The 26,046-nt window shown below is 43.7% G+C and overlaps 1 protein-coding gene across 1 annotated transcript; it reads left to right on the top strand.

Moving 5' to 3' along the window:
• The first annotated feature begins 2,580 nt into the window (after positions 1–2,580).
• ackr3a (atypical chemokine receptor 3a) lies at positions 2,581–7,900 on the top strand. Its single transcript, XM_079618868.1, has 2 exons — positions 2,581–2,693; positions 5,121–7,900. Exons 1-2 carry the CDS (start codon positions 2,685–2,687, stop codon positions 6,267–6,269), a joined length of 1,158 nt encoding a protein of 385 aa, XP_079474994.1. The 5' UTR covers positions 2,581–2,684; the 3' UTR covers positions 6,270–7,900.
• The last annotated feature ends 18,146 nt before the right edge of the window (positions 7,901–26,046 follow it).

Below are 26,046 nucleotides of genomic sequence, written 5' to 3'. Positions count from 1 at the left end.
ATTTTACAGACACATTCTGGGGAAACCATATCCTACATCTTGTGAAAAGGGCATTATATGTCACCTTTATAGTTTGCGCCCCCCAATATTTTACATGAAACACAATGCAAGCCACCAGTATGTTTCCTCCTCTACCTAGTTGAGAGAATAGTTTTTTTCTGGTGCTGTTCATCACTATAATGAAGTGCGAGTTGTGTATTCTGTGCTTGTGAGAGAAGCAGTATGCCCGTATAAACAAATACCAAGACCTTGCTTAGCAAATTGCTGCCATGGGAGCTGCTGTTACACTATTTAACTGCCCAAATGTACCAGCTGAGCTGTTTTTCAACCAATTAGAGAGAGTGAACTGTTAAGGGTCTGGGAGCTGTAGAATAAATGGACTGAAATTGGCCAGACAGAAACTGATCAATCAAACCACATCTCCTGCTTTCCTAAAAGTATCAATACATAATGGAATGATGCAATTAATTTCTGGTTTAATGTATGACAACTGGAAAGGTCACTATAGTTCATGTAACTGTGACCAATAACCGTGGAATTTACATTTGGATTTTTCAAATATCCCTTAAAAGTTATAATTATTATTATCGAATTTGTTGTAGCAACGCTCATGTAAAATTATGTCTTTGTATAGAATATAAATTTATGTTTCATGTTGTCAGACGATGGATTCCATGCATTCTGTTTTTGATTATCCTCTTTTCGGTCTATAAAAAGTCTCAGACATGTTAAAGCCAAATTTATACCAAGACCACAATTCTGTTATGTACCAGAAAAATAATTTTAGACCTCGTAAAATCATAATCTACTTTACCACATTCCCTACCAGCTTACAGGACTAATTATTATGTAGGCCTACTTAAAAATATTAAATAGATTCTTTCTATGAAATACACAATAGATGTAAAATACAAAATACACATTTAGAGATTTTTTTAGGTGTCTAATTTTTGGGGAAAAAACAAATACAAAGACATAAACAAAGAAATAAGAGACAATTTCTGTTATGTTTTACTTACATATTTACTCAAAGTTTTGCAGCAGCGAGTTGTTCAGAGAGTCGATGTGATCTCCAGTTCCTGGCCTTGACCCTAGCAGAAGAAGCCATGACCCAAGTGACACCTTTGGACAAGTTTATCCAGAGCAGTTCAACCTTCAGCTGTCACCACCTGTCTTCCATGTTTATTGAGACATCTGTTGGATGCTTTAGTCAAGCTACAATGTTGCACCATACCAATTGACAAAATAATACAGTTTTCTTACATAAACAAATTAAGCCTCCACTGCAGGAAGTTATTTAAAGGTCCTTTGTTCTCAAGCACAGAGTCACTCATTTAACATTTTACAGTTGTTGCTTAGCAATGGAGGGAAAATGTGTGTTTGAAAAGTAGAGAGAGATTTTGTGCTCTGTTCCAGCAGCTTTGGACCCCTGCTCTCTTCCCTGCTTAATTCACATAATTCAATCTCTGTTTCAAAGCCTCCACCAAAAGGAGCCAAAAGGTCTCTCCCCTCCTCTGTATGTAGAAGAAACATCAGATAAAGAAGCTGGCACAAGTGTTAAGGAGAACCAAGATGCTTATCAGTGACTTTTTGAAATGTGCTCTGATACTTTTGATAGCTGGGAACAATGGATATCCGTGCATGCTGAGGCTGCCCTTTCATGAAAGTTATTATTATGATGGAAACAATCACACCCTCATCGATTCATGTCCTTTATGAGGTCAGACCCTTTCTCTGTCAGATGATGAAGAAAACCATTACATATCCATCCACATGTCCTTACCTTACAAATAACAATAGTAGACATATGATGTTTTATTTCATACATTTTTATATTTTCATTTTATTTACATGCATTGCATTTGTTAAAGGCACACGCCTTTGCTTTGAGGTTTTGCAGTGCAGACTCTTCCTGCTACTATAGTGGTTCTGATTGATTTTTTTTTTTTTTTGCAAGATCACAGATTGTCGTTTTGGGTGGTTATGTTTCATAATGTATAATCGGGCATGCATGAAATGAATGCTCTGTGGTGTCAGGCACTCAACACAGTTGAATTCGTGATTAACTGTCTTCATGTTACAAAAAAAGCATTATTTTTTTATTTATTGTGTTAGTTTTTTAGAATTTATTATTTTTATATTGAATATTTATATATAATTTTATATTAAATATAAAATGTATTTTTCACTTTTCCTGTAGCTCGAACTGTGCATGACCCTAGCAACGCCATCGATTCTCTGGGAAAGCAAGGACTGATAATGCGGTACAAAACCGTCCTTTGTAAAAGCGCCTAGCTGCCAAACGTGTAGGCTACATATTTATTTATTATGTATTATAAACAAAATATGGTTTCAATCATAAAAAAACGAACTATTTTTTAAAAATTATAAGTTTTTTTTTTTTTAAATGGGGCCACCACATTATGATTGGATTCGGGGCATTCATTGGCGAGCCGCGTTCCTGGTCACTCACCAGTGTAATCCATGAGCGTGTTCAGACTTCAGACTGAGGTAGGCTACATGAGCGCAGCTCTGCTATTGTCAGACGTAAATGGGCGTCACCACTTTCATTCACTCTATTTAAACAACCTGCAGCAGAAGCGACGACAGGATCGCTTCATCATCGGCTGACAAGAACGAATCCGTGGATTAATTTTGCGCACTGCCCAAGCACTAAAGGCAAAATGACAGAGGTGAGCAATATCGTTTGTCCTAAAGAACGAGCAAAAGACTTGAGACAAGAGTTTTACTATAGGCTATTAGTTTCACTATTGCCTGCTTTAGACACCTGCACTGCACAGACGATCGTTAAGGTTGGGGGTTTCGATCTTTCTGCTGGATGTCTCTTTTGTTAGTGTAATAGGGTTTCGTAATAAAATTGTAAGCAAATAATTAATGTTTCAGCTAAACTAAGTTGTGCTGAGTATAAGTTAGGCTACTTAGCCTACAGCGTGTATTTTTTTGTCCTGCAAAATAACGGCATCAGAAGTCGCGTAATTGAGGACGTATAGCCGGCTAATTACAACACTATGCTCGTTCTCTTCCCGTTTGGATAAATATTGATAACATACAAATGTTGAAAATGTTAAAAACTTTATGATAGATTTCTACAGTATATCTCAAAAACTGTTAGTATTGTTGACTAATTTTGTCTAACTGTGGTACATAGTGCACAGCCTATTTGGGTTTTACGCAAAAAAAAAATCAGACACGGTCACAATTCAATTATACAAAGCTCTACCGTAAGATTCCCACCCAATATTAAACTGTTAAGAATTTGGATCATATTTCATTATGTCCATGGTTTGGCTTTAAACATTATTCTGCTTTCTGCGTTTCAGTCTGACATCAGTTCACGCGTATAGCTTTAATCAATGTATCATTATTCATTACACTGCTTACATTTGTCGAAATCCATAACTTCAAAACTCATTCAAAATCCGCAAGATTAGCTTGGGAAGCAGGAACAGAAATGCACTTCATTTTAATTGAAAAGAAAGAAACATTGCTGTGTTCATGTAGAACTTGCACTGCATAGGTGCTCACTTATGAACAGAAATTAAAGAGGCACTACAGAGGTAATCATATATTGTATCTTTAGCATGTCATCATAGCCTATAGTCTTTCGAAGATAACTCATGGTTTTGCGCAAATCATTATTTATTCGACATATCCAACTTCCTGCCAGCAAGAGCATTGTTACAGGTTTAAGGCCCTTAAGGGGTTTGTTGTAATAAAGTATTTGACCTTTGACACTCCAGTGTCCTTGCTGCTCACCACTGTGTACTGCTGGGAGCCCAAGGAGATTCAGAGTTTACATGGTCAGCTGCAGAGCTGGAACAGTGGATAATCTATTATAGATGCTTGAATAGGCTATATTTATGCATTAAAAAAACTAAATTTTAAAGACTGAAAGAGAGACAATGAGACAACTGAAGGCAAATAGTGTTTGCATGTGTATCTCCACATGTTACAGTCCTTAAATGATTCATCAATTACATTTTGTGCTACAAGCTTCCTAAACTATTTCCTCTTAGGGCGAAAGCATAAACCATTTTTAAACAAACAAACAAACATAAAAGCTTTTATCAAACAGTTCTATTGTGTGCTTACTAAAGGGAAAACAATAAGATTTAACTTTGTAATGAACTTCAAACAGAGGTGGAGTAATTTCCTTTTGTAATGGAACGTTATGTGTTATTATAACATTTAAGCATAATCACACACTCTTTATGTTATGGTTAGTCTTGGAACACAACATGAGGCAGGCTTATTTAATATTTTTAGAGATTTACGCTAATTTAGAACAGCATTATACTAACATTCACATCCACTGTTGCAGCTCTGCTGATGGGAAGGTTCCACTAAAAAAAGGATTTAGTGACCTAGAGAAATCAAGGGTCAAGGGTCTGTGACCTCACCAACCACATAGCAACATGTCTTTTAGAAAGGACCACTTAGATGTTTAAGATGGCATGACAAAATCCCTAAACTGAAATTACTTTGCTCATAGAAATCACTGTGAAGTGTCTTTGATTTTTGAAAAGCAGAACCAGCTTAAAGGGTACTTCAGCATGACTGGCTTGAAGCCAAACAGCTTTGTGCTTTTGATGTAGTGTCAACTTTCGAACCGAACTGAACCATGAAATAATAATAGGATGCTTTGACAATTTCACAAATATGAAAGGCTCTAGTGCCATAGACAAGTTTTTCTTGCATGACTGGATGATCTTGTGTCAAATAAATAGTTTAATAAATAGTGTTAGTGTTTCTTTGAACATGACCTTTTGAGAAAAAAAGAGTATTTTTTAGTTCATATCAAAAATAAATATTATAAGTAATTATCTACTCAATCCCATTTTCTACCCACCAGTTCATCTTCATCAATTAATATTTGGTATTTCATTTTCATTTCATTTATTTGTTTATTTTACAGGGACAGTGCTCATTGATTAACAGTAAAATAACTGTAAATGAGCCAGAGTTAGCTCAACAGGCTAATTGTATTTATGATTGATATTTAATAATATAATTACGTAGATCTTTTGGTAATCTTAACAGAGAAAACTTTACTCCATCTTGATGGGTGTTTGCACTTCTTTTTCCTTCCCCTTCCACAGTTGCAGTCTTCACCACCAAATGAAAAGATCAGTCTAAGTGGCAGCGAGCTGACTGAATTCTTCGCCATGTGGGAAGAATTAAACTTCACAGACGCCAATGACAACAGCACACGGGTGGAAGCGCAAATGTGCCCCACCTCCTTCAACCGTTCTGCTCTCCTCAATGCTATGTGCACCCTCTATGCCTTCATTTTTGTTGTGGGCCTGGCCGCCAATGCGCTAGTAGTGTGGGTCAACTTGCGCTCGGACCGTCATTACCACGAGACACACTTGTATATATTAAACCTAGCGGTGGCTGACCTGTGTGTGGTTGCTACTCTCCCGGTGTGGGTGAGCTCGCTGGCACAGGGTGGACACTGGTCGTTTGGCCAGGCGGCTTGTAAGCTCACACATCTTCTCTTCAGCGTCAACCTTTTCGCCAGCATCTTCTTCCTGGCCTGCATGAGCGTGGACCGTTATCTTTCGGTGGTGCGCTCGGAGGAGATTTCACCCAGACGAGGACGACAAATACGCCGTTTAGTGTGTGCGGTAACATGGCTGCTTGCTTTATTCGCCTCAATACCTGACACATACTTCCTGCAGTCCGTAAAGTCACTACACAGTCATGTGACCTTGTGTCATCCTGTATATCCAGAGGACAACCCTTTGCAGTGGATGGTGGGCATTCAACTGAGTTTTGTGGTTCTTGGTTTTGTCATTCCCTTCCCCGTTATAGCAGTGTCCTATGCACTGTTGGCAAAAGCTCTGGCTTTCTCTTCCTCTCATTCCCCTTTACATGGTGACCAGGATCGCAGCGTGAGCAGGAAGGTCATCCTCACGTACATAGTGGTTTTTATAGCTTGCTGGGCACCATATCATGCTGTGCTGTTAGCCGACGCTCTAGCCATGCTAGGTGTGCTCCCATTGGGCTGCGGTTCAGAGAACGGCCTTTTTGTGGTGCTGCACCTCACGCAATGCTTGTCGCTGCTGCACTGCTGCGTGAACCCTGTTGTCTACAGCTTTGCTCACCGTCACTACCGCTATGACCTCATGAAAGCCTTCATCTTCAAATACTCCACCCGTACGGGGCTGGCGCGACTCATGGAGGGCTCTCAGGGCACCGAGACAGAATACGCAATGGTGGAGAACAACGCTATGGCTGTGAGTTAGGACCCTCGAGACGTCACCCTCAACCAAAGTTCTGCACTGCTTCAAAACAAGAACTCCTCTGACATGTTACCCTGAAATTTAGACTGATTCTATCCTGAAACAAAACTGAATTTGAACATGTTTTACGTCAAAATTGCAGCAAATGCTCAACAGTGACCCCAAATAGTGATTAATTCATTTGAAATGTGCCAAAGACTGGTGAGAACAGAAAAAACTCTGACATGTTTTCCTATATTCAGATAAACCAAACTGAATTTGAACATGTTTTACATCCAAATTGCAGCAAATGCTCAACAGCGACCCCAAAGATAGTGAATAATTCATTTGAAATGTGCCAAAAACGGATGGGATTTCATTGTAAAATCAGAACCATGGAATGTTCAGGCAATCAATTGGTTCCAATCTGACTAGCAGACAAAATTGTATAATTTTAAACCACTTTAGAGAAACCTGTATGCTACAGCTTGGTGCTGTATCACTCAAGAAACCAAATAATTGTGTCCAATAATCACTTCTCAGAAATGTGTGATGACTTTCAATCATCATAAGATGATTTATGATGCAATACATACAAATGTACCGTAAGTAACGTACTGTAACAGCAAATTGATGTAGTTCTAGTTCTCTTCTTAATTGTGTTAATATTTAGATGTGGCTCAATTGCTACTGACTGATTTTTTTAGAGCACTTTCTTTGACGAAAGTGGGGCTTTTGTATCTGTGGCAAGATAATTGGCATTACTTTTGTATTTTAAACAGTGTTCACATGTTGTCCACAACAGCACATTCCAAAATGTTTGAAGAATAGAACAAAAATTACTTATTTTCAACTGGATTTTAATGTGCAACTGTGTTTGTACTTCATAGGCTTTGTTTATGTGTGTAAATGATGTTTTATGACTGGCTGTCACCTTGTAACGTGTGTACATGGAAGGTCATTTACTTTATTTTGTTTTTGATATATGTGTATATTTACTTATCTAAAATGTAAGTTAAGTATGTTGTTATATTTATCTTTGGCATATATTTTTTGATAGTTTTGAGTGGAATGCTGAATACTTAAATGTGCTGGGAAATAACTAATTTCATTCACAGTGCCAACATTAACCTCATCTCAGTTTCATTTAAAAAATAATTAAACATCAGTGGTCCTTTTTGAAATATTTATAAGTATCTGATGGCTGATTAACCCATGCTTGAGCTGGACATAATATGGATTCATTCAATAGCATGACTTTTATGTTTGATTATTAAAATCAACACTGTAGTATTACTGGTTCACCATCTGTTCAACAATGGTAGTACTTTTGATTTTCACCATAAAGGCATCATAAAAACTTAAAGGTAATGACTACAATACAACAACGTAAGTTATCATGGTGAGGGAATTTTAAATACTGTCTCAAGATGGTCATAACTACAGGATATTAACACATTCAAGCAGATTTATCCACATTCTGCTTATTCAATTTAGTTAAAATGTTTAAAATGTTGAAACTTAAGGGGATGTTACTGGAAATACAAATGCCATCTCAAGTATCTCACGCTGACCTATAAACTTATATAATTTTCATTATGAAAACAGAAGTACAATTCTCAAGATGAACTAATAATAAAACATTTCTGACTGAGGCCTGTTTTGTCTTGATTCTTCAGGGTAATTGTCAAATAAATAATTAGCAAAGCAATCTCACAGAAGCATATCTTCACGATTGTAATTTATGCAGCAGTTCAATAAAAAATAATTAATATAACTTACAATCAGACCCAATCGACAGTCGTTTTGTTTATGACAGTTGAGTTAATGATTTAGTGACTCAATAAATATTGAGTTAGTTATAAAAGTATAATATAATAGTACAATATAATAGTTTGTGTCAGTATAATAAGACTATGATTCCTGTTTGTTTTTGCAGGTTTCCATGGAGTACATTTCATGTAATTCATTAGTTTAAACTCTTTAAATTTTTACCAGCTTTAAGAGGAGGCAAAACCAAGTTTTAACGGTACAGCATTACCGTATTCACTTCTTAGAACCCTTTTACCTTGATTTTTTTTCATCTCAGTCAGCTAATGCTGAGCAGCATTTCCACATCAAACAGATGCAGGGGCAGAACAAGGACACTTTAGAGTCTGATTCATGCTGATCTGAACTTCACGTGCAACCAATGTCAAGTCTCAAACACATTTTTCTGTATTTAGACACCTGCAAGGCCTGAGCAAAAGTGCTTAAGTTTGCATTAGCGGCTGGATCTAAATGACACAGTCTTCTGCAGCCACAGTCCACGGCTGTTCATAAACTGTTATTCAACATCTGACGGATTTTCCCCCCCAAAACGTGCTTTACAAACCCAAGGTCTCTTGTATATATATATTTTTTTATTTTTTTATTTTTTATTTTAAACCCCACTATAATATGAATAAATGTGACTGGTTGCAAAATAAAAATAAACAAAAATGAACTGGTGCAATATAATTGTCTCACAGTCAAGTTTGTAAACTTATGCATCAAACACAATGTCAAACTCATTCCGTATGTTCCACAATTTTGAATATCAAAGAAAACTATTGTTGTATAACTGAAGAGTTTTCCCATAATTAGCAGTTTGGTTGATTAACCCAGTTTGACCCCTCTTGAACTCATCTGGTTTCAGTTGGTCTTTAATCTGTTAATTCCTTTTCACACTAATCATGGTGTGACATACTTTCATCACTAAACATCCCCTGCGTCTTTCTCGGCAGCTATTCATTTATTTTGTCATGCTCAAAGTTTGCATGTCTGAAAAATAACACCACAACAAAACGGTAAGACACTTAGACAACACAGTCAAAACTTCAAAAACATTAAACAGCTTCATACAAATGTATTCTTTCAAACACAACATTGTCCTGCGTGTACTGTAGCCGTGTTAAACTCACACAGGGAAAGAAAAGAGACCACCGGATTGAAACAGGTCATGACTCACAGCCGTTTTGTTTCTGTTATACAGGGCCTCAATTTACAGGCTGCCCAACAGCAAAGACAGTGAACAGTCCAATATTAACAGTGCTGAGACTGAGAGTCTGAGGATAAAGGTTTAAATGCACCACAGCATGAAGTATCTTATATAGAATATTGAGAAACAACTTTTTCCAGAGACAGACGATAAAGACAAAATATTGCTGTATTTATGCTGTATTTAGACACTAGGGTTGTGTCAAATTACATATATAATATAATATAAGTATCATATCTAAAATGTCATTAACCTCTTGTTTATATAAATTAACTGTTGCATGACAACAATATTGTGACACTTGATTAGTTTATGATATATTTTTTTATGTAGGGCTCTGTTATTTCAATTTAGCTATTCATTGCATTTTTGCTTGTGCAGAATCAGTCTTCAGAAGACAAATGATGTCTTTAATTTTCCTCTTGTGGTTTGGCTGGTGCTCCAAAAGGGATCCGAGAACAAGGCATAGAACCACTGGTTCAGGAAAGGCTGAATGAACAACCCAGGATTGCGTGTAATGTGAACAGCTGGTATTCCTGTGTGTTAGTTTTACAGCAAAGCTATATGGATTTGTCTGTGATTCAGCTAATATACTGTTTGTGGAATTTGTGTCCATAATTACTGCAGTTGCTAAAGATCTGTAATGAGAGTGATCTGTAAAACATTAACATGCATGTGTCACAGGTCGAGGTGGGCCAAGCCAGACTGCACCCACCCCTAGACCAGGATCACCCTGAGGAGCGTGTCAAAGGAGGAGGCAGGAGACAGGAATAAAAAGAATGACAGGCTTTATTAAATATAAAAACAATTTGAAAATCCTAATCTAAAATTCCTCTTCCTTCCTCTTCCCAGGAATCCAAGGCAAGTGGGGGGTCAGGCTCACTTCCTTCTGGCGCTGGTGCCAACTCGCAGTGGTAGGTACTGAACAGGTGGGTATCGCAGGTGAGTAAATGAGTCAGGCTTACTTCCTTCTGGCGCTGGTGCCAACTCACAGTGGTAGGTACTGAACAGGTGGGTATCACAGGTGAGTGGGGGGGTCAGGCTTACTTCCTTCTGGCGCTGGTGCCAACTCACTGAACAGGTGAGTATCACAGGTGAGTATCGCAGGCGAGTAGGTGGATCAGGGCTCACAGGAGTTGTAAAGGGCGGGCACTTCGCACCATACAGGTGGGTTTCAGGGCTACGGCAGACTCAAGTCGCAAGCGGAGCGGGGCTTTGGCTGGCCCAGACAGAATCAACGCTTCAAATAGAGGTGAATAGCTCTCACATGGGTGGCAGGAGACAGAGTCAATAGCTGAACAGGGCTTTCACTGGGACAGACAGCATTCAAACTTCAAGCAGAGGTAAACAGTTCTCACGTGTGTTGCAGGGGACAAAGTCACAAGCTGAGCGGGCGTTCACTGGAACAGACGGAGTCAACACTTCAAATAGAGGTGAACAGCTCTCACGTTGGTGGCAGGAGACAGAGTCATAAGCTGAGCAGGGCTTCCACTGGGGCAGACAGCACACAGACTTCAAGCAGAGGTAAACAGTTCTCACGTGTGTTGCAGGGGACAAAGTCACAAGCTGAGCGGGCGTTCACTGGAACAGACGGAGTCAACACTTCAAATAGAGGTGAACAGCTCTCACGTTGGTGGCAGGAGACAGAGTCATAAGCTGAGCAGGGCTTTCACTGGGGCAGACAGCACACAGACTTCAAGCAGAGGTAAACAGTTCTCACGTGTGTTGCAGGGGACAAAGTCACAAGCTGAGCGGGCGTTCACTGGAACAGACGGAGTCAACACTTCAAATAGAGGTGAACAGCTCTCACGTTGGTGGCAGGAGACAGAGTCATAAGCTGAGCAGGGCTTTCACTGGGGCAGACAGCACACAGACTTCAAGCAGAGGTAAACAGTTCTCACGTGTGTTGCAGGGGACAAAGTCACAAGCTGAGCAGGGTTCTCACTGGGACAGACAGCATAAACTTCAAGCAGAGGAAAACAGTTCTCACGTGTAGTGTGCGCACGGGGGCTTTTCCTTCTGACATCCAACAGGTGACTGCAATCGATCTTGCTAGACTCTTATGATGGACGGTAGACCAGCATAACACATGGGGAGTGCACGGCGATAAAAGGTAAATCTTCCACACACACACGACAGTCCAATTCCAAACATGCAACGTGATGGGAAACGTCAATTTCAGCACTACAAATCCACTCTTCAAGTGCAAAGTAAGGCCAACACTCACCCAGAGGTCTCGATCTGAAGAGCCGATGATAGTCAGAGTTGGGACAGATGCGGTGAATAATTTCCTCACCACTACAAGCGGCTTCACTTCGCTGGTTTCAATGGCCGAGGGGGAGGCTAGAGATCGACAAGGAATCAGTATATTTCACTCAGTGCGATGTATACAACGTGATCCAAGCACTTCAAACCAGTATCCAATTTAGTGTAGAAAACATGCGTTTATGAGATTCAATTTGTCAATCACTCATCTCACTCTTTCCCAGTCCAGACGACGAATTCCACTCTTCACAACTGCCCTCGGATCCCACAAGCAACACTCCTCTTCTTTCACGATGGTCCTTCAGCTGCAACACTCCACAAACATTTCCCAACGGGAGAGAACCAAACCAGATCGCCGGGGGAAGACAAAGAAAACAACAAGCCCACACGGAGAGAGAACACTCCAGATCAACGGAGAAGAAACAACAACACCAACCTTCTCTTCCCCTTGTGTTTTATCCTCTCAAAATGCTGGCGTGGCCTCAATCAGACACTCAAAGTGAAGTCCCCACACCTGTTGCCAATCTGCCGTTTAGTTGTCATGACAACAGACACACACACCGGCCCGGGGACAGTGTTACACTGAAAGTGCCCCGGCGGGAACACTTCTCTGGTGGAATCAGTTCCGGGGATTATTTGTCACCCCGTGACATACCCCCCTGCCAAACCGTTCTAGTCCCGAGAACGGTCTCCAGACACCCAGTCTCCGTACCTGGCTGGAGGCTGACCCCGATTCTCTCGCTGAGAACGTCGTGGTGGGGAGATGGGTGCTTCAGGTCGTGGTGGGGAGATGGGTGCTTCAGGTCGTGGTCCTAGGCCTAGGCCCCTCGGGATCACTGCCCATCCTACCAGCGGGGGCGTCCAAGTCGTCTCGGCCGGTGGGTTCTCTACCACTGGCTTTGGGTAATTCGGGCAAGGGCGGATCAGGTTACGGTGTAACACCCGTTCGGGGCCCGTCTTCCCTTCGGGCCGTAGGGCATATACAGGTTGGTCCGGATGGGGTTGTCGCTGAACGACATATGGCTGGGCCTCCCATCGGTTGCTCAATTTTCCCTTCCCTTGTCGACGATTATCCCGTAGCAGCACCCTCTCCCCGGGCAGTAGCGGGGCTTCTCGGGCCGTCCTATCATACAATCTCTTGTTCTTTAACGCCGCCTGATTAATCCGGCCAGCGACCTGTTCGTATGCGGACTGGAGGCGTCGGTGATGGTTCGCTACCCAGTCGGACAGACTACTTCCCTCTTCTCCCCCAGTGGTTCCCATGAGCATATCCATTGGGAGCCTCACATGTCGGCCGAACATCAGGTAGGTAGGGGCATAACCGGTGGTACTATGTATGCTATTGTTGTACGCCTGCATCACGGCTGGGAGCCGATCAGCCCAGTGGCCCTGCTGCTCTTCCTCCAAGGTTCCCAACAAGCCCAGCAAGGTTTGATTGAATCGTTCACACCCCCCGTTCCCTTGAGGATGATAAGGGGTCGTATGGGTCTTCTTACATCCGTACAGTTGGCATAATTCATGAATCACCTTTGACTCGAAGTTGGCCCCTTGGTCCGAATGGAGGATTTCAGGGCATCCGAATGGCTGGATCACGTACTTCCAGAGGGCGTTAGCAGTGGTCAGGGCGGTTTGGTCCATAGTGGGGATGGCCCAAGCATGTTTGGTGAACAGATCGGTGACAACGAGAATATTCTGGATCTGGTCCACCGGCCGTCCCAGGGTGAGGAAGTCCATTGCCACCATATGCAGAGGTGCCCTGGCCTGAATCGGGACCAGCGGTGCCCGTTTCTCCCTCCTGGACTTGAACAAGGTGCAACGTGGGCATCTCTGAAGGTAAGTCCTGGTGGTACCCTCCATCCCAGGCCAGTAGAAATGTCGTCTCAACAACGCCAATGTCCTCTCCTGCCCTTGATGTCCCATCCTAGCATGGTACGCCTCCAGTAACGCCTGCCAACGACCTGCAGGGACCACGATCTGACAAACCTCCTCTCCTTGGCCGGGGTCCTGGAGCGTCCTACAGAGCACCCCATCCCTCAAGTAAAGCCTTTCCCTCTGTCCCAGCAGGCCTCGCACACTTCGGGTCTGAGTTCGACGTTCCGCCCCCTCGGGCCAGGTCTTCTGTTCCAACCATGTCCGTACCCGCAACACATCTCCATCTTCGCCCTGCCACAGTCTCCATCGTTGTGGGTCCCACCCCCAACACGGAGGGGGGTCCTCAGGCGTCTGCCCTGGGGCCTCTACAACTCCCACCATTAATCCCTCGTCGGACCCCAGTCCTGAGGCCGGTGTATGGCCTGCCGATCCTTCACCCGGTAACCTGGATAGCACGTCAGCGTTGGTGTGCTCTCTACCTGGCCGGTACTGGATCTGGTAATCGAAGTTGGCCAGTTGCGCCACCCAGCGTTGCTCCACTGCCCCTAGTTTGGCCGTTTGTAGATGCACCAGCGGGTTATTGTCCGTGACAACCCGTACCTTGGCTCCCCACAAGTAATCTTTACATTTTTCACCCAGCGCCCACTTCATGGCCAGTAGCTCGAGTTTAAAGGAGCTGTAGTTCGAGTCATTCTTCTCTGCGGGGTGTAAGCTTCGGCTTGCATAGGCGATGACTTTCTCCTCTCCTTGTTGTTTCTGCGCCAACACGGCTCCCAACCCCAGTTGACTAGCATCGGTGTACAGGATGAATGGTTGAGTAAAGTCGGCATAGGCCAGTATCGGGGCCTGCAAGAGTTCCTGCTTGAGCTGCTGGAAAGCGGCTTCGCAGGCGGGGTCCCATTGAATGGAAGGGGACCCTCGACCCCGTGCTCGACCCGTGCCTCCCAACAGCTGGTTAATGGGTTTGGCAATTTTGGAGAAGCCCTTAATGAATCGCCTATAGTAGCCCACGAAGCCCAGGAATGACCGAACTTGGCGCACTGTCTGGGGAGCTGTCCACTCTTGCACCGCCCTCACTTTTTCTGGGTCGACGGAGATCCCCGCCGCACTGACCACGTGCCCCAGAAACTTAACCTCCTTTCGAAAGAGCTGACACTTGTCCGGCTGTAACTTCAGCCCATAGCGCTCTAGGGAGCTGAAGACTTGCCCAAGATGTTCCAGATGGGACTTGAAATCGGGAGAGTAAGTGATGATGTCATCCAGATAGACGAGGGTGGTATCCATCACTTGGCTGCCCAAACAACGCTGCATCAGCCGCTGGAATGTGGCTGGAGCGTTGCAGAGGCCGAACGGCATACGGTCCCACTCATAGAGACCGAAAGGGGTGGTAAAGGCCGTCTTCTCCCGGTCACGCTCGTCCATTTGTACCTGCCAATAACCGCTGGCCAAATCGAGGGTGGAGTACCAGGCAGCTTGAGTGAGGCTCGTAAGCGAGTCTTCAACCCGCGGCAACGGGAAAGCATCCTTCTTGGTTACCTGGTTCAACCGGCGGTAATCTACACAAAACCTCCAGGAACCCGTCTTCTTACGGACCAACACTATTGGTGCGGCCCAAGGGCTGCTGCTCTCACGGATAATCCCTCTGTCAAGCATTCCTCGCAACAGGGTACGGACCTCCGTGTACAAGGTCGGGGGTACAGGTCGGTAGCGCTCTCGGCTCGGTGCAGCGTCCCCAGTGGGAATCTGGTGTTTTACCACATCCGTGCGGCCATAGTCCTCTTCGTGAGTGGAGAACAGGTGTTGCCATCCCCTCAAGAATTCTTGCAGTTGTCCCACTTGTTCTTCCTCCAGCCCGTCACCCCGTAAAGACTCTCCCTTCAAGTGAGCAGGCAATCCTCCTATCTCCTCCACTCCTGGACCGGCCCGCGCTAAAGCCACTTCGACCACTGTAGGACTCACCCGCTTAAAGTTGACTTCGCCCTGCTCACGAACCTGCTGCGGTCTTACTGAGGTCACCCGGGCCAAACATTGGTGATGATACAGGTGGACAAGGAAGGGGTTCGTGTTCCTCACCCTTACTGAGACTCGGCCTCCCTGAACAGTTGCCAGTCCTCGAGCTATCTCCACCTTGGGACCCTCTTCGTGGGGCTCCACCATCACCCACTCTTGCGGATGGTAACGTCGAGGGGGCAGCCTGGCCCAGACTACAGCCTCACTTCGAGCTGGGATAGACAGGGCGTAGCGGCAGGCCACTCTTCCCGTGCTCTCCCGGTCATGCTGTTTTTCAGCCAGACATATCCGGCGGCAATCGGCCCTGATACGGTCCCACTCCTGTCCGGCCGGGGTTACAGCTGTTCGCGCCGGTCTACCTCGGAATAGCTCCTCCCAGCAATCCGAGATGACATTCATCCCAATCAGGGCACGATGGGACCCTAGACACGGGTCTCGGACAACTACCACCCCCTTCTGAGGCACTACAACTCCATGGATCTCCAAATCGGTCACAAGGTATCCTACGTATGGTATGTCCAGTCCATTTGCCCCACGCAGCGTCAACCAGGGAGCATCCACAGGCGATCTACCGTTGGTGCCAAACAGCTCATGGGCCAAACTCTCAGAGAATAAGGTCACTTGGGAGCCTGTATCCAAGAGACAATGTATCTCCTGACCATTAACTTGGGCCACCACCACTGGGCAGCGGCCTATCAAGCGACCCTGAGGGGATGTGGAAGAAGAGGGGTCTAATACGGGGGTCCCGACCACTTGACCCACAGTGGCCGGAGACTCTAAAAACCCCCTTGTGATGCCCGTCGGGCAGAGCATTGGCGAAAGTAATGCCCCGACTCTCCACAGCCATTACAAATGGGCCGCCCATGTTCGTCCCACTGGAATCGGGAGCCCGCTGGCCGGGGAGGACGGCGTTCGGAAGGGCGATTCCCGTCGGAGTAAGCCCGTTCCCGAGAGTGAAAAGGTGGCTGCAGGCGCTCCCGACGAAGCTCTTCCATGACAGACTTGGACAACTCGGACATTTGTTCCTGAACATCTCGCCTCAGTTCTTCCCGGAGGGCCTGCTTCCAGTCGGGTGCCGCAATGGCCAAGGGGGATTCGACGATATTGGTAGCCAAACAGCTGGGGGTTTCCACATGCTCCGCCTGGTCGCGCTCAAGAGCCAGGGCTTCTTGCCTCAGCTCTTCGAAAGTCATGTCTGGCCCTCTCCGAAGCTGCACCCGCAGGCTCTGTCGTACGGGACCCTCTCGCAGCCCCAACAGGAATTGATCTCGCAACAACACCTCTCCTTCCCCCAAGCCATGGTCCGGCCTTCCCGTGAGCCTGGAAAACTGCTCCCGCAGTTGCAAGGCGAATGCCCGAACGGATTGTCGGGGACCCTGGCGAGAATTGAAAAACTTCGTCCTCAGAGCAGCTACCGGAGTGGTATCTCCATACTGCCCCGTAAGAAACTCAAAGATAGCCTGGACCGTCGCACGGTTGGCTTCTGGTGCTGCCTGAACTTCTCTTCTCGCCTCCCCCTCCAGAGAGTTCAAAACGAACTGGACCTTCTGCAGAGCACTCAGACCTTGAAGCCCCGCCAGGTATTCCACCTGGGTCTTCCACAGGGACAGACTTACTCCGGACCCCGGGCCTCCGTACCTCGAGGCCCATGGGGCACCCATGAAAATCGGCATGACAGGTTGCCGAGCTCCAGGCTCTTCCTCCTCCGCCATCTCAACCTCTGATCGCTCAACTCAAGGTGAACCCTGCCGACTACGCCAAAATATGTCACAGGTCGAGGTGGGCCAAGCCAGACTGCACCCACCCCTAGACCAGGATCACCCTGAGGAGCGTGTCAAAGGAGGAGGCAGGAGACAGGAATAAAAAGAATGACAGGCTTTATTAAATATAAAAACAATTTGAAAATCCTAATCTAAAATTCCTCTTCCTTCCTCTTCCCAGGAATCCAAGGCAAGTGGGGGGTCAGGCTCACTTCCTTCTGGCGCTGGTGCCAACTCGCAGTGGTAGGTACTGAACAGGTGGGTATCGCAGGTGAGTAAATGAGTCAGGCTTACTTCCTTCTGGCGCTGGTGCCAACTCACAGTGGTAGGTACTGAACAGGTGGGTATCACAGGTGAGTGGGGGGGTCAGGCTTACTTCCTTCTGGCGCTGGTGCCAACTCACTGAACAGGTGAGTATCACAGGTGAGTATCGCAGGTGAGTAGGTGGATCAGGGCTCACAGGAGTTGTAAAGGGCGGGCACTTCGCACCATACAGGTGGGTTTCAGGGCTACGGCAGACTCAAGTCGCAAGCGGAGCGGGGCTTTGGCTGGCCCAGACAGAATCAACGCTTCAAATAGAGGTGAATAGCTCTCACATGGGTGGCAGGAGACAGAGTCAATAGCTGAACAGGGCTTTCACTGGGACAGACAGCATTCAAACTTCAAGCAGAGGTAAACAGTTCTCACGTGTGTTGCAGGGGACAAAGTCACAAGCTGAGCGGGCGTTCACTGGAACAGACGGAGTCAACACTTCAAATAGAGGTGAACAGCTCTCACGTTGGTGGCAGGAGACAGAGTCATAAGCTGAGCAGGGCTTCCACTGGGGCAGACAGCACACAGACTTCAAGCAGAGGTAAACAGTTCTCACGTGTGTTGCAGGGGACAAAGTCACAAGCTGAGCGGGCGTTCACTGGAACAGACGGAGTCAACACTTCAAATAGAGGTGAACAGCTCTCACGTTGGTGGCAGGAGACAGAGTCATAAGCTGAGCAGGGCTTTCACTGGGGCAGACAGCACACAGACTTCAAGCAGAGGTAAACAGTTCTCACGTGTGTTGCAGGGGACAAAGTCACAAGCTGAGCGGGCGTTCACTGGAACAGACGGAGTCAACACTTCAAATAGAGGTGAACAGCTCTCACGTTGGTGGCAGGAGACAGAGTCATAAGCTGAGCAGGGCTTTCACTGGGGCAGACAGCACACAGACTTCAAGCAGAGGTAAACAGTTCTCACGTGTGTTGCAGGGGACAAAGTCACAAGCTGAGCAGGGTTCTCACTGGGACAGACAGCATAAACTTCAAGCAGAGGAAAACAGTTCTCACGTGTAGTGTGCGCACGGGGGCTTTTCCTTCTGACATCCAACAGGTGACTGCAATCGATCTTGCTAGACTCTTATGATGGACGGTAGACCAGCATAACACATGGGGAGTGCACGGCGATAAAAGGTAAATCTTCCACACACACACGACAGTCCAATTCCAAACATGCAACGTGATGGGAAACGTCAATTTCAGCACTACAAATCCACTCTTCAAGTGCAAAGTAAGGCCAACACTCACCCAGAGGTCTCGATCTGAAGAGCCGATGATAGTCAGAGTTGGGACAGATGCGGTGAATAATTTCCTCACCACTACAAGCGGCTTCACTTCGCTGGTTTCAATGGCCGAGGGGGAGGCTAGAGATCGACAAGGAATCAGTATATTTCACTCAGTGCGATGTATACAACGTGATCCAAGCACTTCAAACCAGTATCCAATTTAGTGTAGAAAACATGCGTTTATGAGATTCAATTTGTCAATCACTCATCTCACTCTTTCCCAGTCCAGACGACGAATTCCACTCTTCACAACTGCCCTCGGATCCCACAAGCAACACTCCTCTTCTTTCACGATGGTCCTTCAGCTGCAACACTCCACAAACATTTCCCAACGGGAGAGAACCAAACCAGATCGCCGGGGGAAGACAAAGAAAACAACAAGCCCACACGGAGAGAGAACACTCCAGATCAACGGAGAAGAAACAACAACACCAACCTTCTCTTCCCCTTGTGTTTTATCCTCTCAAAATGCTGGCGTGGCCTCAATCAGACACTCAAAGTGAAGTCCCCACACCTGTTGCCAATCTGCCGTTTAGTTGTCATGACAACAGACACACACACCGGCCCGGGGACAGTGTTACACTGAAAGTGCCCCGGCGGGAACACTTCTCTGGTGGAATCAGTTCCGGGGATTATTTGTCACCCCGTGACACATGATCAAGATAAATGTTTTTTTTTTCTGCAAACAAACTTTATCAAAACATCACAAAACTCTAGCATAGGGGTGACGTACACTCCCAAAATATCCAGCAAAACAGAATCAATCACTTTTTTTTAATCTCTGGTGTAAGTGTTTGTATTTCTCTGACAGGACCAGAAAGAGTTTATTTCTACTTATCTACATTTTGTGTAACAGCCCTGGAGGCCTCAGTTACAGTATCTCTTCATAAAAACATGGTATGACTTTAATATTATGATAAAGAGTCTTCAGCACGTTGTCTAATAATGAACTCTCAAATGTTGTGGGATTTCAGTTCTTATACTTTTTAGTGGTATAAAATAAATGTATTTTAATAAACTACTGATCACATGCACTCATAGTTTCTAAATTCAACCAACAAATGGCAATTGTTTTGAACACATTTTGTGTGTATGCTAGAATTAGGTGCGTTTTCATTTAAAGGTGAACTATGCAGGTTTTTTACCTTAACTGCACAGCTTTGGAGTCATTGGAATGCTTATATTACTTTTTTCGGGTTGAATGGTGGTCGACTATCGCCTGTGAGCGGAAAAAACACCCTTGCAACTTTGGACCGACGGGCCGCCTCTTCAGAAAGTATCGCGTGATATCGGGTTTGGCGATGTAACGAATTGCTTTACGGCAAAAAAAAATCTGCTAAAATGATGTAATTATTGCGCTCTCTCGCGCTATTTGAACCCGAATGAAGAAGACGTTTTAAAGAATGTCCGATCTGCTTTGATGTCGTTGATCTAGCCTCTGGTATCTGAGAGTCACCAACGAGTATTTCGACAGTGTTGTCAAATATCAATTCTGAAGCTGTAGGGCGAGCTCTATAGAGAAACCTGCGAGCAAAAAGCGAGAATACAGCGAAGAAATTCCCGAAACTGCATAGCCCTGCTTTAATTTAATATTGTTGATGACAACTTGTAAGCCAACAAGGCGTTGTCCCCTCAGGAACTTCGAATGAGTTTTTATTATGTTTGTCACGCATGCAAACTCACATTCTTGTGGTAGTTGTTGTTATGTATTGTTAGCAACTTGTTCGAAACCTACGTTTTAAAGCACACAATCGTATCAAAATTCACATTTGAGGGATGATTGTAACTTACTGTATGTTGTAATGCAATGTGAACAACAGTGCTTATTTTACTCTGAAATCAAAAAACGTTATTCTGAAAACCCATAGGAAATTCCTGAGGGAACCATGATTCATTCATAGATTCAAACTATGATATTGACAAAGATTTAATCAAAGATAAAGACTTTATTAATGAACATTATTAATGCTGATAGCTTAGATAGTTTTTGAGTAAAACTTTCTCACAGTAACTGCTAGTGTCAAAGTCAGAATCCTATTCTCTCTTTTTTTACTTTGCTTTACAAATATTGATGTCTCACATTACTGCCATGTCATGAGTGAGGTATTGTTGAAATTTACTCCCTGGATTCAGTCCCCCCAAGTCCCCCAACCCCAATTTCCAACCCTGGAAAAAAAGGTATGCATTTGACATAATGACTAAAATTATAATTACACAATGGCATATTGACTACATTTAGATTTTTTTTGTCTAAAAAACTGACAAAAGTTAACAAAGAAAAGGCAATTAAAAAAGTCACACAATCTATTCCACCTCCTCAAAAGTTTTCACAGTCTCAATGTTTTTGTAGGTACAGTACCTGAACAGATATTTGGTAAGGATGACTGGAAGGTCAAATAACATTTCATTATGTTCCAGGTCTTGCCTTGAGTCATTTGTTGAATCGTTTTCCACCATCACCATCTCTCCATCACCTTCACACTTACAGACATCATTTGTCGAGTCTACACATGTACAATTACATCATTCTTAATGTGGATGTGGCAGTGAACTACGGCTGAACTTAGTTCAGTCTATTTTCAGTAAATCTGACTGGCCAAGTTCACCGTGGTCCACTTGTGATCTCACTGTCCTGGAAATTTACAAAAGCTCCCGAGTTTATATAGGTGGTGATACTACAAGCATTACTCTCTTGACCTATTTTTTGCTCTGTAGTTAAGAGTTGGTCACTTACTATATTTTACAGAACAGATAATCTCTCGCTTTATTATCCTAAGAATTTAACACCATGTTATCATTTGGGTTCCAGTCAACTGTTGAATGTCTGGGCTGGTCCAAAGATTAAACCCTGGAAGGGGAGAGATGTATGAAATGGAGAGTTTTTAGTTCTTCCATTATTATTTTGACCTTGAGCAAGACACTTCTTTGGACAAAAAGCATTCATGTGATTTATAACCAAACCCACAGTCAATGAGAAGTCTGTGAGAGTCAGGTTTCTAGAGGTACATAAGTGTGTGTAGATGGGCAGAGTCTTGTTTTCACATCCCTTTAAAAAGTCAGTGTTTCTCCTAGACCCAGTATGAATTCCCACGGGAACCTCTGGTCTGCTTTGGTAAAGGGAGCAGAACAATCCTCTGCCCCTTTTCACATTCACCACAAACATCAGCTCATACAATATGCTGAATCAAATATGTATAGGATTGAGTTTCGCATGGAAACTGTAGCTTGATTAGTAAACCAGGGGAGCAGGGTTTCCCCACCCACTATTCTTTCTATTCATCCACATGTCCAAGTGTCCCAAACTGGATCCCTGAGTCAGACAAAGACTCCATTGCATTTCTGTGACTCAGCTAAATGAAAAGGAGATTCCACGATAGGAAACTACAGTATTTATCATTCTTCCTTTTATTTACATATTTTATATCACATAATTGTCACTTTACTTCCTCCAACAGACACTTTGGGCAAATTCCAATCGGAAGTGAGCATCCCTATCAGTCTGGATGCCTTAGCCCCGCCCACAAAATATTTAGGTCGGGAAGTTCGTTCTGGACTTGATCCGTTGAGGAGCTATTATGCCTGAACAAAAAATAGTAGTTCGGACCAATCAAATTGTCAGGGCGGGCTTTATACGATGATGGACAGATGGGCAACGGTAACGTAATCATTCACGTCATCAAAGGGATTGAATTCATGGCTGCCACTGGAGAATTGAGTTGTGTAGATTCCGCTATCGCATCTGTTATAGAAGATATAGACAGCGCAGCGCATTAATTTTAAAAGAGGAACAGAGAACCGCGATCAAGGCATTTGTCGATGGAAAAGATGTGTTTGCCGTCATTCCTACGGGATTCGGAATTTTTTTTTTGATTTCTCAGCTGGCCCCGATGGTCGCTAAGAAGATGCGCAATGAAAACCCTCCGTGTATTCTTAAATTCTTTTTACAACGCCGGCAAAGATCATTTAGACTCATCTTCTTCTACTTCTTCCAGCGTGTGTGCAGTTGAGTTCTTTTTTCTTTTTTTTTCATCAACATGTAATACAAAAATCGGAACAAACACCAGAGGAGACAGTTGAGTTCTGTTTATAAATATATACACTAGATCTCGCCTTGGGGTTCTAAGCATGCGTCAAAACCGTTCCGAATGAAGTGACCATTGCATGTTCCCTTCGCTAACGGATATGTGGAAGGGCCCTTTGTGAAGGGATTCAGTTGTTCACTTTCATTTAGAACGCTCCTATAAATGGCGTCTTTTTCCCAAAATGCCCTTCAATGGTGCAAAAAAACGGCAATTGGATTTCGCCATTTCTCTACCAAAAGGTGACTCATCATAGGCAAACATGTGAATAACTGTGACCCTGCAAACTCTCGTAGAACAATAATATACTCTATAATAACTATAATAGGAATGTCGTTGTATCCACATAATTTGGTTACATACTTGGTATATTTCACTATGAATATTTTTTCTTCATAAATAAATCAGTTTGTTGTTTGCTTACACATTTGTTCCAATGACTCCACATTTTTTAATGGCTTTTTCGCATTGGTTGGTCATTTCCTTTACCAAAACATTGACTGTTTCGTTTGGCCTGTTCTGTGCCCAGCTCCATTTACACTGATAAACAAACAGGTGACTACAGACTCCCTGAAGGCATCATTCATCACTGCGGCATAGCATGACAGGTAAACTCACCATGAGGAACATGATCCAAACCACAGCACCACAATACAAACCAAAGAGAAAGTCTGCCAGACTGATTTAACAACAAGAGAAGATTGTTCAGAATATCTTAAGAAGCTTTATCAGCTAATAAATAATTGTAAAAGTTATTTAAATACTGTGTATTAGTTCTCCAATGTCATTAACTATGATACAGATTATGATGATATTCATAGCATATAAATTTAATATTAATAATATTATAAATATCACTATTTACATCAGAAAATAAGCACAGCAACATGTTATGTTACACTGTATCTGCCAAGAAGCAAAAATATATGTGTGCTTGACCCCTGTTTCATCTAATAAAAGTTCTGGTTTGTTGTGTTAATACCACAGGGATGTGAGAAACTGAATTATTCTATACAGGCTTTAGCAGCAAAATTAACAAGATTTCTGTTATTAGGGAATGTTCTCCTTCTTTTTGTAAAGATAATGTTTGAAGCAAAAACTAGGAATAATGTAACTTTCTAAATCCATCCTCCATTCTCATTTTTACCATCTGTTTGTGCTGCTGGCTCAGAGATCGGATCCCTGCAGAACTAGTGTTGTCCTCTAATATGAGGAATCAGAGGAACGCAGCTGAGACACTGCTTCTCACGTCAGAACCATTAGGAATGAGGTAAGAGAGGCCAAGACTATTCCCAGAAGCAATACACCATCATTCCCATGCAGACACACAACGGAAATCCTTGTTAAAAGATTTCAGATGGCTCTCGCCAAAAAAATAACATTATGTGCTGCACAGTATTATTGTATTTCCATGTGAAGGAATACAATCTTCTTCTTCTTCTTCTTCTTTGGGGTTTTGCAGCCGGCATCCAATAAGTTGCATTGTTGCCATCTATGGAACTAGCACATTAGTGCACTATCCTGCTATACAGTCCAGTGTCTATTAGAAATTTGTACACCATTCTACTCCTCACAATGAGTTGCAGCTGGTTGTAATTAACCTGAGATAGAGTGAAGGAGAGAAACAGAGCACAACACAGAGCACACAAGCATTCTCACATATTAGAGCACCCTGGGACGTAACCCTACGAAAGGGCCAAAAATCGAACTTTATGAAGGGCCATGGGCTGAAAGTAAATGTTGCCTTGTATTCAACATTATTATTTTTAAATGTATTTTAAAAGAAAACAATAATATTCTCTACATTTAAATGCAAAAAAAAAAAAAAAAAAAAGATATGAATATACTTCAATGGAATGTGTTTCCCATTCTCCTATATTTGGCATGGCAGTGCAAATTAAATGGCATTACAGCTTTGATAAGGCAGATGCATATTCCTTTTATTGTCATATTTTCACACATTTACTGCATAGTCGGTTTTCCACCACATGGAACTTGTATATATAAAATTGTAGTTACATTAGTAGGGGACCTTAAACACATTTTTGCGCAAATTAATCTAAAAGCATCAAATTTGGCACAGATGTAGCTCAGGTCATACTGAAATTATTTAGCTAGGGCGCCGGAACCAGCGACCCTTGGGGCCAAGATGGCGCCCAAATCCAATATGGCCGCTGCCCGAAAAGGGTTCCGGCTTAACTTTTAATAATAATAATAATAATAATTAATTTCATTTATATAGCGCTTTTCTCGACACTCAAAGCGCTTTACAGAGAAGAATCTCCTCAACCACCACCAATGTGCAGCATCCACCTGGATGATGTGACGGCAGCCATATTGCGCCAGAACGCCTACCACACACCAGCTTACTGGTGGAGAGGAGACAGAGGGAAGAAGCTAATTAGTATATATAGGAGGATGATTAGGAGGCCATGATGGACAGAGGCCACTGGGCAAATTTGGCCAGGATGCCGGGGTTACACCCCTACTCTTTCGAAAGACCTGGGATTTTTAATGACCACAGAGAGTCAGGACCTCGGTTTAACATCTCATCCGAAGGTCGAAATACACTTTTGAACCACATGAGTTACAAATACAAACTTGATTTATTTTTCAGCTTAATTGATCATGGGAAACACATAGGAATGTTAATATTTATGACCCGGTGCATCTGGACCCCTTATTCCTCCAATTCCAATATGGCCACCGTCCAAAAAAGCAGTTTTGGCTGTAGTATGGGGCCTTACACCCCATTGTTCGCGCAAACTCATCTACAAGCACCACATTTGGCACAGAGCTGAGGGCATACTGAAATGATTTAGCCAGGGCGCCCGAGCCAATAATCCCTGAGACCAAGATGGCGGCAAAATCCAATATGGTCGCCGCCTGAAGGGGATTCGGCTATCTTTTGAGCCAGATGAGATACAAATACAAACTTGATGTCTATTTGGCCTTTTTTGACCATGGGAAACCAATAGTAATACTTACATTTATGATTGGGTATATCAGGACACCCCCCCTGCGTGGAAGAGTGGTAAGGCCAGTGACTTCTGGGGACCAAGATCCTTGCTGGTTTCATGAGCAGTAATTTCCAGTTTTGGTTGTGTATCTCTTAATATTTCCTGAAAGCCCACTTTTGTACTTTGTGGTCCTGATTATTTTGTACAGATGCTTTTGTGTCTCAAATGTAGATTAAAATGTT

This window comes from Phoxinus phoxinus (genome assembly GCF_949152265.1).
Source record: "Phoxinus phoxinus genome assembly, chromosome: 7".
NCBI classification, from domain to species: domain Eukaryota; kingdom Metazoa; phylum Chordata; class Actinopteri; order Cypriniformes; family Leuciscidae; genus Phoxinus; species Phoxinus phoxinus.
Note: the sequence above shows the minus strand (reverse complement) of the source record. Positions and strands in the feature narration are given on the sequence as shown.